This window comes from Staurois parvus, unplaced genomic scaffold (genome assembly GCF_062004578.1).
Source record: "Staurois parvus isolate SC_StPar_1 unplaced genomic scaffold, SC_StPar_1.0 ptg000049l, whole genome shotgun sequence".
Lineage (NCBI taxonomy): Eukaryota > Metazoa > Chordata > Amphibia > Anura > Ranidae > Staurois > Staurois parvus.
The window spans coordinates 3,106,499-3,124,495 of NW_028317845.1; the positions used below are offsets into that span (position 1 = coordinate 3,106,499).

Genomic DNA, 17,997 nt, shown 5'->3' on the forward strand with positions numbered 1-17,997 from the left:
TGCATAAACCATTTTTGTTTTCAAAATGTAGTTTATTTCTCTGTACATGAACTAGTTTCACAAAAAATCCTGTTTGTGAACCATTACAGAGTACCTTATCATAATGGAGCCAGAGACACATTGGATAACAGAAGACTGGGTGAGAATACAGAGAATCCCAGCAGTCCCTGCCTCCACCACCCCAACCTAACATCCACCCATCACACTCTGCCACCAGTCCTGTATGCCGGAAGCCTCATACACAACATTCTCCTTTATATACTGCTGATTCCTCTATGGAGGAATAAACATTTCTGATTTCAGATCGGCATTCATATAACCTTATCATGAAAAGAAAGGGGTTGATGTGTATGTAAGATGATTCTGATGTCAAGGTGGGGGCATTGCCCAGAGAATGTTTTTTAAAGCTGAAAATAAAAGCAGACACCTTCTTTATTCTAGCTGTCTTAGGCTTGGTTCACACCAATGGGTTTTTTTTTCTTTTTGCAGAAATGCACTACAGTCCATGTAGCACGGTTTCCCATCGGACACGTTCACACCTATGCTTTTTTGAGCGGCTTCGTTTTTGGAAAGGGTCATGGACTTTTTTAAAACCAAAAAGCAGCATTTTTGCTACAATAGAGTTCAATGGACACTCTGCTAAAATGGAAGTAGTGGGTTTTTGCTGCGTTTTGCCGTTTATGCCGAGCAACAAAAACATTTTCCCTATAACAAAAAACAAACAAACAAAACGCTAAAATAATGCAAAACATGGTAAAAATGCGGCAAAAATGCAAAATGTAATGGACAAAATGCATTGGTGTGAACCAAGCCTCACAGCTATGAAAGACACCATTGCCTCTCCTACGGCCGGCCAAGGATAGCATTATTGCGTCTTCCAAATATTCTTCTAACATGTTTACTGCCAATTTCCGCACACAATGGCGTGAATATGTGCTGAGTCTAAAAATTGATTTTTTTTTTTCATAATATTATTTGCAAAGGTGGTTCAGTATCTCATATATCCAAATACACAAAAACTGTGACAGTAAGATGCCACCACGTAGGTTGCAGTCCAGTCATTTGATGAAGGAATTTCACACAGCATCTAATGATTTCCTCCTACAATCCCAGGGGTCATATCTGGTAGTCTTCCCACACTATGATAAGCAACAGATATAGAGTGGAGATGGTGGAAGACCCTCTTTTCCTTTTTTGTATTGCTGTCAGTGTCCAAAGTGAGATTACTACTCACTCCCCCTCTAGTGACACCTTGACAGGAAGTGTGGCTTATTGTCACCACTGGGGAACACAGACCACAATAAAACATGACAGAGATTTACACCTCGGTCACACTGATCCGATTTTGAAATCGTGCAACTTCCAGTGAAGTTGCACGACTTCAAAGTCAGATGTCATTCTGACTTGAGGTGTGACTTGCAAGACGTCTGCAGCTTGCAAGACACAGATGTCTATGCACGTCGCACCTGAAGTAGTGCATGTCAGAATCACACTGATATGGCTGCTTTAATTGCAGACAATAGGGGGAGACTTGCCATACAATTCGCAACTCTCATGGAAAGTCGCACCTGGTGTAATCGGGGTGTTAAACCAGTCTCCTCTCTGTCTTCAATGAAAAAGGTATTTTGATTTTCACTTGTATCTCCATTGGAGAGACTTCCCCTTCACTTGTCCCTGTGACAGGGAGGTAAAAAGAGGAAGGAAAATCTCCCTAGTGTGGAATCAGAGGTCAATAAAATCTGACACAGTCTCTAACCCTTCTCCATTCTATGAACTGGAGCAAGTGGTTAGGAAAAACTACTAGACTAGATCATAACGTGGGAGATATACTAAACTGGTGCACACAAAATCTGCTGCAAACTTGGTTATGTACATGCATAATAACCAATTAGCTTCTAACTTCAGCTTGGTCATTAAGCTTTGAAAATAAAACCTGGAAGCGGATTGGTTACAATGCACAGATGCACCATATTGGTTGTGCTCCAGTTTTAGTAAATCTCCTCCAATGTGTGTGGGCTACTTTAATTCTTTGGCTGATACTACACTGACCTACCAGTTACTGATAGCAGTATACAAGTCACAAAGCCAAATACCTGTCCCAGAAGCTGCTATTTCCATCCTCTGGCTGCGTGCTGATTTAATTCTGTCTAAGGTTTCTGAAAAAGTTGTTTTGCCTAATGGTAGACTCCTATTGGCCAGCACTCTAAAGTATTATCATGTAGTTCACAAAATTGTATGGCCTTCTTAAATGGCTTATTAAACAACTCTCAGTCCAGACTGATTAGTAGTTTTTGGCATAGGATTTGGTGCATTGGACTTGGGTTTGGGTTTTCTCACCCGTCTCACTGTGATAGGTGGCTTAACCGCCAATGTGTACCACGCCCTACTCAAAACAGTACAAATAACTGCAATTAGGGAGTGCTAAATACAAATCTGAATAGAAACCTGTCAATATAGATTTTCAAAGGTGCATGCCCTGGGGTTGTCATCCTCACCCTTCCTTCATTACATTGCTAGACAAGGACCAAGCATCTGCATACCAGAAGGCATAGTAATAGAGAAAATATAAGAATGATGCCTCCAGCACCTGCACTATCATCAAGTTGGAAAAAGCAATCACCTTTTTTTTTTCAGGCCAGTTCCTTTCTCATTAGTATTCCTCACTCCCAGACTGAAGCTGGTGGGTGCTTTGAGAGCTTCAAGACAGTTGCTCATAAGGGCTCATTTACACTTGTGATTAATACCCTGTGGTTGAGCTGCAAGTTTAGCGCTCTTCAACTGCTCCCCCTTTGCTGCAGAGGGCACAGCCGCAGCAGTAATTGTATCCCTGTTGTGTGACCCATTCAAGTGAATGGGGATACACTGCAAACACATATGTGGTTGCGGCAGTTTTCAGGTATTTAGGGGGTTAAACCAGGCAGCGAGGAGGCAATACAACATCTCCTATCCAACTTCAGAGTTCTCTGAGGACTGATCTGAGCACGGATTGCTCTTCAGAGCAAGTTTAAAGGAGCCATAACTCATTTAATGCTTTGTCAGAGTATCACCACCTGAGTAGGCCCCTTAAAGAGAACCTGTCAGGATAGGAATAGAACTGCCACTGCTGACTTCCATTTGAATGCATTAGGGACATCATTCATACCCTTCTTTAAAACATGCTGGCTGGACAGTGGAATAGCAGCAGTTAACTGATGAGGTCATCTAAAAGTGGAGCGTCACCTAAAAAGGGAAATTCTGCTTTTCCTCTTTTTTAAGTATAGTGAACTTTTTTTTTCTGGGAGCAGGTACCTATTTCTGGCAGGTACAAGCTCACTCCCAGTATGCCTAGGTGAGCAGAGCAGACGTTCACCCCCACCTGCAACCTCCTGGGACACACACAAAACATTTCCCACTAGTATTGTTATTATCCTAGATTGTAAGCTCGAAAGAGCAGGGCCCTCAAACCCCTCGTGTAGTATATTGTTACTGTCTTGTCTCATGTTCTGTCCCCCTTGCTATTGTACAGCGCTGAGCAAACCCTTTGGCGCTATATAAATACTGTATAATAATAATAATTATACAGGATTTATATAGCACCAACAGTTTGCTCAGCGCTGTACAATATAACGGGAGACAATACAGCAACAATACAGTTCAATAGAAGAGGGATAGGAGGGCCCTGCTCCCGGAGCTTACAATCTAGGAGCCACTAGGCTGCAGGTCCATTCAGAAAGCGCAGTGCGACTTGTCCAGGTGCAGTGGGGAGCCGGCTGTGAAGCCGCAGGGAGTCACAGTTGGCTTCCCACAAAGCAAGATGGTGGTATCAGGGACCTGTACACCAGCAAAAAACTGGTCTGGGTGATGACAGCGCTAGATTCCTTGACTGGTAAATGTGTGAGTTGTTTTTAAAAGTCAGCAGCTACAGTACTTGTAATCTTCGTACAAATGATTGGAGTTCCTCTAAGTTGGCCAAACACTGTGAATTTTGGCAGGTTCCTGATGACCTGGCTGAAATATGCTCCTTGGGTGGCCCTTTCAACATCCTTTCTCATGATATCCTTGTATTGGAAGATCAAAGACACTGGATACAGAACAAGGGCAGCAGCCAATGATTTTCAAGCCAGTGTTCAACTACTCTGACAGCCACTGGTGGCAGCTGCTAGAATACAATAGTGGCAGCTTCGTCCATCTGTGCTGTGTGCATGAATGGATGAATTTGCAGGCTGGCCAGCTTTACTGCTCTCACCTATAATGTTTTGCAGCCTGATTGGCTCCTAATGTTGCTCTTCCCTCTCAGTCTGAGCATCCAGTCAAATTCATTACTTGCACTAGTTGCTTCAAAAGCATACATAGAATAATGTGTAATAACGTGGACAGCACAGTGGCTAAATGGTTAGCCTTTCCACCTGGCAATACTAGGGTCATTGGTTTGAATCCCAGCCACGGCACCACCTGCCTGGAGTTTGCATGTTCTCCCTGTGCCTGCGTGGGTTTCCTGCGGGTACTCTGGTTTCCTCCCACACTCCAAAGACATGCTGGTAGGTTAATTGGCTCCTGTCTAAATTGGCCCTAGTATGTGTATGTATGAATGTGAGTTAGGGACCTTTGATTGTACACCCCTTGAGGGTTAGGGGCTGATGTGAATGTACAATATACAGTCATGGCCGAAATTGTTGGCACCCTTGATATTTCTCCAGGAAATCATGTATTTCTCACGAAACGTATTGCATTAACACATGTTTTGCTATACACATGTTTATTCCCTTTGTGTGTATTGGGACAAAACAAAAAAAGGGAGGAAAGAAAGCAAATTCGACATAATGTCACACAAACCTCCAAAAATGGGCTGGACAAAAGTATTGGCACCCTTTCACAACTGCGGATAAATAAGAATGTTACAAGCATGTGATGCTCCTGTAAACTCACCTGGGGCAAGTAACAGGTGTGGGCAATATAGAAATCACACCTGAAAGCAGATAAAAAGGAGAGACGTTCACTTAACCTTTGCATTGTGTGTCTGTCTGTGCCACACTAAGCATGGACAACAGAAAGAGGAGACGAGAACTGTCTGAGGACCTGAGAACCAAAATTGTGGCAAAATATCAACAATCTCAAGGTTACAAGTCCATCTCCAGAGAACTAGATTTGCCTTTGTCCACAGTGCGCAACATTATCAAGAAGTTTGCAACCCATGGCACTGTAGCTAATCTCCCTGGTCGTGGACGGATGAGGAAAATTGATGAAAGATTGCAACGCAGAATAGTCCGGATGGTGGATAAGCAGCCCCAAACATGTTCCAAAGACATTCAAGCTGTCCTGCAGGCTCAGGGAGCATCAGTGTCAGCGCGAACTATCCGTCGACATTTAAATGAAATGAAACGCTATGGCAGGAGACCCAGGAGGACCCCACTGCTGACACAGAGACATAAAAAAGCAAGACTACAGTTTGCCAAAATGTACTTGAGTAAGCCAAAAGCCTTCTGGGAAAACGTCTTGTGGACAGATGAGACCAAGATAGAGCTTTTCGGTAAAGCACATCATTCTACTGTTTACCGAAAACGGAATGAGGCCTACAAAGAACAAAACACAGTACCTACGGTAAAATATGGTGGAGGTTCAATGATGTTTTGGGGTTGTTTTGCTGCCTCTGGCACTGGGTGCCTTGACTGTGTGCAAGGCATCATGAAATCTGAGGATTACCAAAGGATTTTGGGTCGCACTGTAGGGCCCAGTGTCAGAAAGCTGGGTTTGCGTCCAAGATCCTGGGTCTTCCAGCAGGACAATGACCCCAAACATACGTCAAAAAGCACTCAGAAATGGATGGCAAAGAAGCGCTGGAGAGTTCTGAAGTGGCCAGCAATGAGCCCAGATCTAAATCCCATTGAACACCTGTGGAGAGATCTTAAAATTGCTGTTGGGAAAAGGTGTCCTTCCAATAAGAGAGACCTGGAGCTGTTTGCAAAGGAAGAGTGGTCCAAAATTCCGGGTGAGAGGTGTCAGAAGCTTATTGATGGTTATAGGAAGCGACTGATTTCAGTTATGTTTTCCAAAGGGTGTGCAACCAAATATTAAGTTAAGGGTGCCAATACTTTTGTCCAGCCCATTTTTGGGGTTTTGTGTGACATTATGTCATATTTGCTTTTCTGCCTCTGTTTTATATTTGTTCCAATACATACAAAGGGAATAAACATGTGTATAGCAAAACATGTGTTAATGCAATACCTTTTTTGTGTGAAATACTTGATTTTCAGGAAAAATATCAAGGGTGCCAACAATTTCGGCCATGACTGTATATGTAAAGCGCTGCGTAAATTGATGGCACTATATAAGTACCTGAAATAAATAGTTACAAAGCTGCATTCATTTGTATTTTCCTGGTTCACTTGGAGAGATGGTAATCAGGAATAATGATGTACAGTGTCGGGTGTTGGGACTCCTAGAAGGGTAGCAACTGATATTTCCAGCCTGACAGGTTCTCTTTAAGATTGCTACAAGAACCATTGGTGAAAAATATCAGGTCAAATCCATTGGCTTGGCTGGAATTCCTAATCTAGTAAAATAGCACCAATGTCTTGAATGTCTGTGGAATCCTTTAGTCCTCATGCACACTGGATGTTTTTACAGCGGCTGTTTTTGGCTTTTGATGGTTTTTTCTACAGCTAGTAAACCCCCCAGCATGTTATCCTATGTGTCCATGCACACATAGACTGTAATCAACGTTTTTTGGCTGGAAAAAACCCAAGACTAGTGGGTTTCTGGAGGAGTTGTTTAGCTGTAAAAACACTCTAACACGGCAAAACGCAGTAAAACTCTGCAAACCAGTGTTTTTGGACTTCTTTTGACCCAAAAAAACTGCTAAAAATGCACACGTGGGAAAACGCAGCTTAACGCTAATGCAAAAATGCTAAAAAAAGCGTTATCAAAACGTCCCGTGTGCATGAGGACTAACTGATGTCAATTAGTTTTCAGATTACACACATGTATGACCATCATCTAGGGGCTATGATGTTACCCAAAGTGTTTGGTTGTTTTTTTTTTTATACTAAGATATTGTTATTGTTAAAATATTCCTTTTCTCTGCATATAAAGTTTGCTCCAAAGAAAGAAGTAGGAATACGGTATTTACCACGTTGAACTTTATTGAAGCACCAATACATTGTTTGACGTGTCCTTTTTGCTGTCCTACAGGTTGGGTTTTCGGAGAACGCTTGCATGACCAAGAAAGGGGCTGGTTCCCCAGCTCAGTGGCAGAGGAAATCCTGAACAAAGACATCAGGACGCAGAACCTGAAGGAATGTCTCCGGGTGCACAAATCCGATGATGGCAGCCAGAACAAAGACCGGCGGAAGATGGGAAGCCGGACGCGGCAGTGACCCCTAGCAATGGAATGGGGGGCCAGCATGCATTGGGGGCTGGGTTGGGGAGAAGAGCGGTGTGTCTGTGACGCGATGCAAATATTCTATATAAATATATGTATATTATCTACAAACTTGTGTTACTGGTGTTCTCACAAGAACTGACATGGCATTTCATCAACTTGCTGAGCACAGTACAAGCTGACAGGCAAAATAATCCTACACACAAATATATATATACACAGGGAGGTTATATAAGGGTTTATACATAGCATAAGACATTAGTAATGGATTACAACTCACTGCACACAGAAGAAGGAGCTGACATATGAAGACCTCCTAAGCTTGTCTAAGGTGCTAAAAGTAAATTCAATTTTATTCTTTAAATATAGAATCATCTGGGCTGTGGAAAGGGCTGTGGGCTTTGTTGGCCCACAGAAAAAGATCTCCGTTTTTCAAACAAGAGGTGTAGCTACGTTACATTTGCTAAGATACTATAGCTCCAGCAATGTAAGTGTTAAAATATACTAACAATATGTTTATTTTTATCATTTGACCAATTGTGTTAGTGCTGGTTCACACTGCACATCGCATGCGATTCACGCAGGAATTGCACCGCTTCTCTTTGCAAACCACATGTGATTTCTGTGCATTGCAATTTGAGCCATACATTTTGTATGGCTCAAATTGCACCGCACCAAAAAAGTGCAGGATCCTTTTTTTGTCCACGCTAGAATAGGAGCGTATGGGTGTTTGCACCCATGGGATCTGATTCTGCACATCGCACCCCGTTTCGCAAACCGATTTCAGGGTGTCATTGACTTAAAAGATAAGTTTATCTTTGGGAACATGTTACATGTTCCTTGTTATGCCAGCAACAACGTACCACTTCGTATTCCAATCTTCCTATCTTCCCATCAAGATCTCCTTAGCCTGAATTTGTTGTATGCCATACAATCTCTCTCTCTCTGTGATCTTCCAATGTGCTGATCCAAATCTCCAAAAAAAAGAAAAACTAATATAGTGTATTTCGTATACGCAAAAATTCCATGTGCAGCTTTGTGCAATATAATGTGCAATAAACAAGGAATGTGTTCCACTCTTCCCTAAATACTCTTACCCTCTAAATGTACATTTCACTCTTAAACCGTGAATCAAATCCACAACACGTGTAACTGTCCTTCATCCACCACCTGTGTGCAAAGCCAAAAACAACGTACTCGATCCCTTTCCCCTTCAGTCATGCACCTTACCCTGCATGTCTTGTGAATAGCCTTTTTGCAATCAAGTATCAACGTGCCCAATCAGCTCCTCACTTCTTCACAAATTCTCAGTGATCATGAAAGATAAACATACTCCCATAGTGCAATATTGCTTCAAATCAAGTTTAATCATTTATAAATGTGCTTACATGTGTTTGGAATACAAGCAGCTTGATTCTACCAATTTAGAAAATGGCCACCACGGCACTTCCGGTTGCTTCTGACATATTTCGTCATTGAACTGACTTCCTCATATGCAATGAAACGCGTCAGTCAGATGTTCTGTCAGACACAACCAGAAGTACTGTGGCGGTCATTTTGTAAATTGGTAGAATACTACACTATATTAGTGGGGGGTTTTTTTAGACTTGGATCAGCACTTTGGAAGATCACAGAGAGATTGTATGGCATGCAACACATTCTGGCTAAGGAGATCTTGATGGGAAGATATGAAGATTGGCATACGAAGTGGTGCGCTGTTGCTGGCATAACAAAGACTTTTATACCCAGGGGGTATTGGACTGGTAGCTGCACATTCGTTTGTGTTGCTAATTTTTGTGGCGCTATATTATTATAATAATGTTACATGTTCCACCTGTTTTTAGGGTGGAACATGTAACATGTTCCCATAGCCGCCACATCTGCCACCCCCTCCCTTTGACAGATAGTACGGGGAGAAATCTCCCCGTACTATCTGTCAAATTTGAAAACAGCGTGGCCATTCGGGGCTCCACCCACATGGCCGGATCACTCCTTCACAGACTTCTGTGAATGAATGAACTGCACGTCCCAACAGCCATAGCAGCTGTGGGCCTGTAGTTCTCAATGAACTACCACGGTGCTGTGGAGCGCCGTGGTAGTTCATTGAAGCTTCCTGTTAGTATATCTGCTTGGCCATACATCCCATACGGCAAGCAGATATTCTGACAGGTCTGCAGGAGACCTGCACGGCATCAGTGATCTACTGATCGTTGGTGCAATGCTTTCCAGGCTCCTTTGGACAAAAATAATAAATGCACATTTTTACCTGCAAAAAAATGTGCATTTATTATTTTTGTCTAAAAGGTGAACTTATGCTTTACCATACACACCCACAGCAACAGGGTGCGATTTTGATGCGGTGCGGGAATTGCACAGAATGGGCGACTGCAGTGCATCAGTGTGAACCGGCACTCAGATTTTTGAAGACTGAATTGAGCTAAGGTATGGTAAAACTTGCCATACAGGAGCATTTACTCTTTTGTGGCAGACCTCCTTGGTTAATCCTGATGACCATCTCTCCTTAGAATACCTGGGTATTTAGGAAGGCCTAAACCAAACAGGCAATTTTCAGTCTTTACTTCCTTGAAACTAGAATGAAGTTTATGACTTGTGGAATGGCAGCTTCCAACAGCAGATTCAGATGTTGTGCTGCTAAAAAGATTACATTCAAAAATATCAAAGGAGCATGTACCCCAACAGCCACTTTGAGAAAAAAAAACAGTATAAATGATTGGCCAGGCTGAGCTTCCTGAGGTGGTACTGCCAGAATGCAGTGTGAGAACATTAGGAGATAAAGATGGGATATGGTAGATACCATAATCTTATAATGTGTAATTTACTGAAAATGGAAGAAAAAAATGCACCATCTTGTAGCTTATGCCAAAAAAACCTCATCAAGTGGAACCCAGATTCATATAACCCTGTAGTTCATGCTATGGATGGCTAGTACTACTTTAATTAATGACTAGCTGCAGCTGATGCGTGGTTTTGCAGGCAGCACAACTAGAAATCACCCATGTAGTTTAAGGCTAAGAGTTTCTACAACCATCCAAAAAAAAGAAATGCAACAGAAATAGCTACAGTTTATCCGACGATACCAGGGTTCATAGACTGAGAAGCACTTGTCCACACAGAGATTGCATGGCTCTTGGCCTATCTTTGTACAATGAATCCCTCTGACGAAGAAAAGGAAGTGTCCAGTTCCCTCAGGGAGGTCCTGGTTCTACAAGAAGGGGCAGATCTTTCATTGCTCGTCTTTCTCAGTGACAATTGCCCCCCATCTTCTTCCATCCAGCACCTATCACCTCAGTCATTTCTAAAACAGTGTTAGCATACTTCTATTTTTATATTCTTTTTCATACTTTTTAAATAAATTTACAATATGATGTAATCTTACATTGTTATCATAGAGATTTTTCAGACAGGTATTTTATTTTCTTCTGGTGCAGAGAGGGTCACTTTGGATTTTCTACAAGGCCCACATTTACAATATTTGGATTTAGTGAAGCCAGCACACAAATTCTTGCAATACAGCATCAAGCCACTTTGTGGGGATGAATGGGCCTATTTTCTGGTAACCTATCTCACAGGTGCAGGTTGCCCATGAAGAGTGGATGTGATTTGATTTCCTTTTATGAAGCAGAGAATTTTCGAAGGGTGATAACAATCAGGGCGATGAGAACAGAGGCGCCAAGGAGGGCAGCCAGAACAATGGCAGCCACAGCTCCGGGACCCAGGGAACCTGCAGAAGGGATCACAAAAACATGCAAAGTTTGTGTGTCATTACCAAGTAATATTTTTTATATAAGCAGTTGGTTTTACATGTGCTCTGTTTTGTTATAGAACTGGAGGTGAGACCCAGATATCTTTGATCTTAATACAGTTACAGTCACCTCAATGTCTATGCATGGTGTGAAAAGGGGCAGTGTGGCACACCTTACTTATACACATAAACACTGAGAGGGAAAAAGGAGTTATTGCACTGCTTGGTACACACGAGTGCTCAGTAAAGGCCTGGCTACACTGCAGGTTGTGTCCACTTAGAAACCGGTGCTTGCAGCATTTAGTCAATGTTGATGCTGCTCCATTAGTTGCAGTGGGTGAAAGAAAGCTGGTACACCAGAAACCTGACTCTCAGGGATGTGTGTCAGAGTCACATTGCACAGCACCACTTTCTGAAAGTTCAGGAGCAAAAGTATTACAATGATGTACCATTCAGGATACCTAAAATATTTGGGAATGCACTTTTAGCGCTGGTGAGCATGGTCATCAAAGGGCTGCTGTACAAGGATCCTTTTGGGCCCCATTCAACTACTGCCCAAGTTAACAAGATAGATAGATCAATAAGCCTCTGAGATAATCTGAACTATCTCCTGGTTCAGAATATATTATTGGAGTTGGACAGCAAATACCCCCTTCGTTTCCAGTCCAAATGGTACCAAGAGAAAATAGGAGAAGCATTCTGCAGGTTTCAGTGGCAGTCAATCAAGTCAATTGAAGGAGGTGTTTGGTGACCAGCAGAGAGTTTGGATACTACAAACCAAGAGTACAGGGACATCATCATAAAGAAAATCTCATGCCCCCCCCACTTTCCCTTAAAGTGAGCCATGCCCAACCCACATCTAGTGCATATGGGTCCCCAAATCCCAGGGTCCTCTTTTGCTCCTGTGCAGTCTGCAAAAATGGTATGTTAGCCCATGACTCCTAAGGTGAAAAGGACCACTGAAAGATTAGATGATTTTCATGAACTGGTTAATGTAAAATAGTTTTTAAAGCATAATTTCAGCCAAACATTCCAGACAATGGCTTTTACCAGCCAGGATTATGACATAAGGGGAAAGGGAGCATTAGAGGGACAAAATCAGCAAGGTTAGCAGAATGCATTTCATACCATATTGTTCAATCATCAGCCTTACAATCAGGCACTATAGTGCGAAACGGGTTAATGGGTTCTGCTATCACTGCTGATTTTGTGCCACCAATGATTAACCACTTTCCTGCCGCCCTATAGCAGAAATACTGCTACAGGGTGGCAGGGCTGCGCAAAATCATGTATACAGGTGTACCGTACATTGCTTTACGAATTTAATGTGTTCTCCAGGATGTTTGGTATTGCGAAAAATTTGTAAACCGAAATGCGGTTTCCCAAAGGAATGCATTGAAAACCAATTAATCCATTCCGGAGGGTCAGAAAAAAGTAAAAACAAAGTCTCTGTCACTATAGGTCAGTGCTGGTTTTTAAATGCAATTACCGGCTTTTTTGTTTCTTCACTATAGCTCAGAAAATCAGCTGTCACTTTCCCCCCAGCTAAAAGAAAGTTTCCTTTTAGTCTATTTCCCAAAAGAAACAATGTTTTCTTTTAGTTTGTTTCTGGAGATAAAAGAACCAATGTATCCTTTAGCTCCGGGAAAGTGACAGCTAACTCTATGAGCTATAGTGAAGAAAAAAAAAGCCGGCAATTGCAATTAAAAATTGGCACCAACAAACTTCGTATTGCGAAACAAATTAGTAAAAAATTTGTAAACCGAGGCATTATTTTCAATGGATTTTCATTCGTAAACCGAAAATTATATTAACAGAGGTGTTTGTAAACCGAGGTACACCTGTATATATGTGATTTTGCATTTCTGGGTAGGGGGCGCGTGCCCAACCCACCATTTGAGGCTTCAGCTGTTGATCACCGGGTTGATCACCCAGCGATCGCCGAGTATCACTGACGGGAGTCAGGTCTGTATGAAAACAATACAGATCTCTCCCGTCAGCTCCAGCATGCTGCTTTGTATGGCTCTGCATAGCAATACAAAACAATGTGCTTACACAGTACAACACACACATACATAATAGTAAAACAGCACACTGCACACAGTTAACACTTTTATCGCTCCAGATGTTAACCCCTTCCTGCCCAGTGTCAGTAGTGTCAATGCTTTTTATTTTAGCACTGAACACTGTATTAGTGTCACTGGGAATGTCAGTGACAGCCAGTTCCCCCCAGTGTCAGAATGCCCGCCGCAGTCCCGCTATAAGTCGCTCATCGCTGCCATAACTAGTATAAAAAAAAATTCCAGTATCTATACTACCATTTGTAAATGCTATAACTTTCATCCAAACCAATTAATTTACATGTATTGGGATTTTTTTTTAGAAAAATATAGCAGAATATATTTTGGCCTAAATTTCTGATGAAATGTTTTCTAAATTTTTTTTTACTGGATATGTTTAATAGCAAAAAGTAAACAATATTGTTTTTTTTTCTCAAAATTGTCAGTCTTTTTTTGTTTATAGTGCAAAACATTAAAAACGCACAGGTGATCAAATACCACCAAAAGAAAACTCCATTTGTGGGAAAAAAGGATATAAATTGTATTTGGGTGCAGTGTTGCATGACCGCGCAATTGTCAGTAAAAGTAACGCAGCACCGTATCACAAAAAATGGCCTGGTCAGGAAGGGGGGTAAATCCTCTGGAGGGCAAGTGATTAAACTAATCTGTTGATGTTTTGGATGTCCACTGACCGACCTCCTGATACAAAGTTTCAGATGTGCGAGCCATGTCATGTTTCGTATAGCTGTTAATACTTTTACAGTTTTAAATGTTCTTTTTAGTTATTTTAAAGAAAGCTTTTTTTTATCTTTGGTTTGGTGGTCCTTTAAGTTGGAGTCCCCCCATTTACTACTGTAAAAGTTCTTCCATTAACAAAAGAGCTTATTTGAATAAATAGCAGAGAGTACTTAGTCTTCAGCACAAAATCAAAAACGACCCTGTGTTTGTGGGAGAACTGTTCTTCTTCCCTAAACCACCAGCATTCCTTCCTGCAGTGTAGTGTGAGAGGAGAGGGAATCTATCTGGATGTTATGGACAATGCAGACAGTTATTTAGACAGGAAAGTGTTCAACAGACACATTATATAAAGATGTCACATACCATCACTGTTACCCAGAGGATCCTCAAATGTGGGGTCTGGCTCAGAGGCATCAGGGGGAACCCCAGTAACATCAGAGAAGTGCACAGATGGTGTGGTCTCAATGGGTTCTGCTCCTGATGGAAGCTCCGGAAGCTCCTGCCACACTGTGGGTGCTGCTGCTTGGGGATAACCTACTGTTCCAAATCAAACAAAATGGGATCATGACACAGGGAAGTGGGTACATGCAATACATCAATAATTACCTACCTTAAACCATATACACCAACCCCATCTCAAGCTTAGAAACAAATTATCTGTGAAAGTAGGGTTTATATGCAGACCAAAAGTCACACACATGCATTAAACTATATCCTAAGAGATGGGGGTGATATCCTAACCCCTCCCCACCCCTTTTCACTTTTCCCTAACTTTCAACCCCATCCTTATATATTTTAAGTATTACTATCTACAGTATATTTCTGTTCTCCATGACTTGTCTTACAAATTCTACCACCCTTGTATTGTATGATACACAGACAGGTTTAGGCACTTTTGTACGTTGATAAAAATGACACATTACCTACAATTCTGATACGGGTTAGAAATGCAGAAAACCTTCGGCACAGTAACATTAAACAAGTTATGTAAAAATTTGGATTACGAGTTTATTTGCATATCTTTCTTTGGTACAACTATATTTATATTTGAACACCATTCCACAATGATATAGCTACATAGAATATTTGGGGTTTTTTTTTTCTATTCTATCTGAAAAAAATAAATCAAGATGAGAAGTAAAATTAAATCCTAAGCATGGCCACTTCTCACCACCCAAGATAAAATATATAATGACTACAATCAAAAACTAATTAATTAGAATAAATATTGACAGATAATTAAATACAAATTGTGTGATCGTGATTTAAAAAAGATCAAAATAATAGTCCCATTATTCAAATAATAGTCCAATAATAGTGATGAAGTGATCAAAAACATCAAATAGTGACTTTCCGTGAATCCTTCAATTAAGATGTACACTCACCTCCTTCTATTAGACAATAATAAGGCTGCTGAAGCTGGTCTGTGGTCAGGAACGGGGCTGAAGGGAGAAGAGGCCAGAAGAAAGGTTGCATTTGAGGTTTGGAGATTGGGAGGAGTATGCAAGGGATTTTTTGAGCAGCTGAAGGAGGGAGAAATCCCTGCATGGATATCCAGCACACAAAGGGGAAAGCATTGTGGTGTCTATAGGAAGTACCCAGGGGCGGACTGACAACTCATGGGGCCCCCGGGCAATAGGGGATAATGGGGCCCCTGTGTCCTTGCCCAAACTCAAAAAAGCCTATGAAAAAGGTACCAGGGGTATCTCATGGGGCCCCCTACTGACCCGGGCCCTCGGGCAGTGCCCGAGTTTCCAAATTGTCAGTCCGCCCCTGGAAGTACCCTACATCCATCCTACACTGCAGCAATTTTGGCAGGTTCCACAATATGTGAACCAAAAGTGGATCAAGCCTATTTATTAGACATAGAAGGAGGTGAGCGTACATCTTAATTGATTGAAGGATTCACGGAAAGTCACTATTTGATGTTTTTGATCACTATTATTGGACTATTATTTGAATAATGGGACTATTATTTTGATTCTTCTTTTTTAAATCACGATCACACAATTTGTATTTAATTATCTGTCATTATTTATTCTGATTAATTAGTTTTTGATTGTAGTCACTCATTATATATTTTATCTTGGTAGTTGGGAGCACAACATTTACTGATATATGGATTAATTGCACAGTTGGAGTATGTGTTGAATGTTAGCGATCCATAGAAGCTTGTTGTTTTTGGCTCGCAAGTTATATACACTTATTTCACTTCTCACCACCCTCTTAAAAATATTATAGCAGCACTTACTTGAATACTCCAGAAGTCCCTCAAAGTAGAATGTCTGACACTTGTCAGATTTCTGGTATAACGTGGTGGTTTCAGAGAAACTCTGTCAGTACATCCCACTATGCATTACAAGCTTTCTCTCCATAGACTGTCAAAGACATGACATGTGCTGGGTGATGTCTTTAATAATGACGTTTAAAAAAAGTATTTCTATACCGCCAAGGCTGGATTTATCATTTGGTATAGTAGTCTTGTGCTTGATGGGAACAGCAGCAAAGTAATGGCCTTTGCCTGTACAGTTAACTGCATTTTTTGCCAGCACTGATCATTTGATAAAGCACTCATATGGTGCAGCACCCAGGTTTGGGGAACTCTTGGGGCACATAACAGCCATTGCGCCTAGCCAGTGATGACGGACATTGGGCTAATTGGCACATTCAAAAGCAAGGTTTAGCCACATAGCACTAATATACAGTATATGTACAGGTGAAACTCAAATAATTAGAATATCATGCAAAAGTTCAATTATTTCAATAATGCAACTTAAAAGGTGAAACGAATATATGTGGGCCAACTCAATATTGAACCCTACAGACTAAGACTGGGATGCCATTACAGTTCATGTGCGTGTAAAAGCCGGCGTCCCTATACTTTTGGCAATATAGTGTATAACTGACTCATCCTGGTTCACATAACACTGATATTTTAAAGAAAAATACTCTCCGTAAGGACTTTCCTACCATCTCTGATGACAGGGTTACAGATCTAAATCTAGGTGTACATCTCCGTTTCTAAGCAGGGATGAGCAGAGTGAATTTGTTGAAATTAATGTACCCATAAATTACCAATTTGGCTGTGTGTTTTTTTGTTCAGCCTGCTGAAAAAAATAGACACATATTCCACCAAATTCAATGAGCATTTTTTTTATTATTATACAGTATTTATAAAGTGCCAACAGTTCGCTCAGCGCTGTACATTACAATGGGAGACAGAACATGCGACAGTACAATAACAATACAATGCGATACACGAGGGGTTCGAGGGCCCTACTCCTTGGAGCTTACAATCTAGGAGGGAGGGGATGGTGGCACAGGAGGAGATAGCTGTGGGGGATGGAGTGGTAGGAAGAGTGGAGGAGGTCAGGAATTAGCAGGGGGTGGGGTAGGCTATCCTGAAGAGATGGGTTTTCAGGGTGCGCCTAAAGGAGAGTAGGTGATAGTCTGATGGATTGGGGTAGGGAGTTCCAGAGTATGGGTGACGCCCTGAAGAAGTCCTGGAGGCGGACATGGGAGGAGAAGACTAGGGAACTAGAGAGAAGGAGGTCTTGTGAGGAGTGGAGAGTGCGTGTAGGGTGGTACTTGGATATTAGGTTGGTGATGTAATTTGGGGCAGTATGGTGGACAGCTTTGTACGTCAGTGTTAGGATTTTGACTTTGATCCATTGGGCAATCGGAAGCCAAGGGAGGGATTGGCAGAGGGGGGTGGCGGAAACGGAGCAGTTGGTAAGGTGGATGAGTCTGGCTGCCGTATTCAGGATCGACTGAAGCGGGGATAGCCAGCGGCGAGGCAGGCCAGTGAGGAGGGAGTTGCAGTATTCGAGTCGTGATATGATGAGGTAGTGGATGAGCTGTTTAGTGGTTTCTGGGGTTAGGAACGTGCGGATTTTGGCGATGTTGCGGAGGTGGAGTCTGCATGAGTTTGTTAGTGATTGGACTTGGGGTTGGAAGGATAGGTTGGAGTCCAGAATGACACCAAGTACTCTGGCCTGCGGGGCGGGTCTGATGGTGGCATTGTTGGACGTGATGAAAAAGTCAGTGGGGGGTGGTGTGCGGGCTGGGAGGAAGACTAG

At 41.9% G+C, this 17,997-nt stretch overlaps 2 protein-coding genes across 4 annotated transcripts in view; one reads left to right on the forward strand and one right to left on the reverse strand.

The window, feature by feature from the left end:
* Positions 1 to 7,468, forward strand: part of NGEF (neuronal guanine nucleotide exchange factor) — a 192,213-nt gene extending 184,745 nt beyond the window's left edge. For both annotated transcript variants that reach the window (XM_089665948.1, XM_089665954.1), the window contains one exon: positions 7,168 to 7,468. In XM_089665948.1, coding sequence (XP_089522074.1) covers positions 7,168 to 7,352 — 185 coding nt within the window. In that variant the 3' untranslated portion in view covers positions 7,353 to 7,468. The remainder of the gene's footprint in view (positions 1 to 7,167) is intronic.
* SNORC (secondary ossification center associated regulator of chondrocyte maturation) overlaps positions 7,101 to 17,997 on the reverse strand; it is a 38,277-nt gene continuing 27,380 nt past the window's right edge. The window contains exons 2-3 of one of the 2 annotated variants that reach the window (XM_089665970.1): positions 14,282 to 14,452; positions 7,101 to 11,099 (exon numbers count right to left, since the gene is read on the reverse strand). In XM_089665970.1, coding sequence (XP_089522096.1) covers positions 10,990 to 11,099; positions 14,282 to 14,452 — 281 coding nt within the window. In that variant the 3' untranslated portion in view covers positions 7,101 to 10,989. Of the gene's footprint in view, positions 11,100 to 14,281; positions 14,456 to 17,997 lie in introns of both variants that reach the window. The other variant, XM_089665964.1, reaches the window with a different exon arrangement.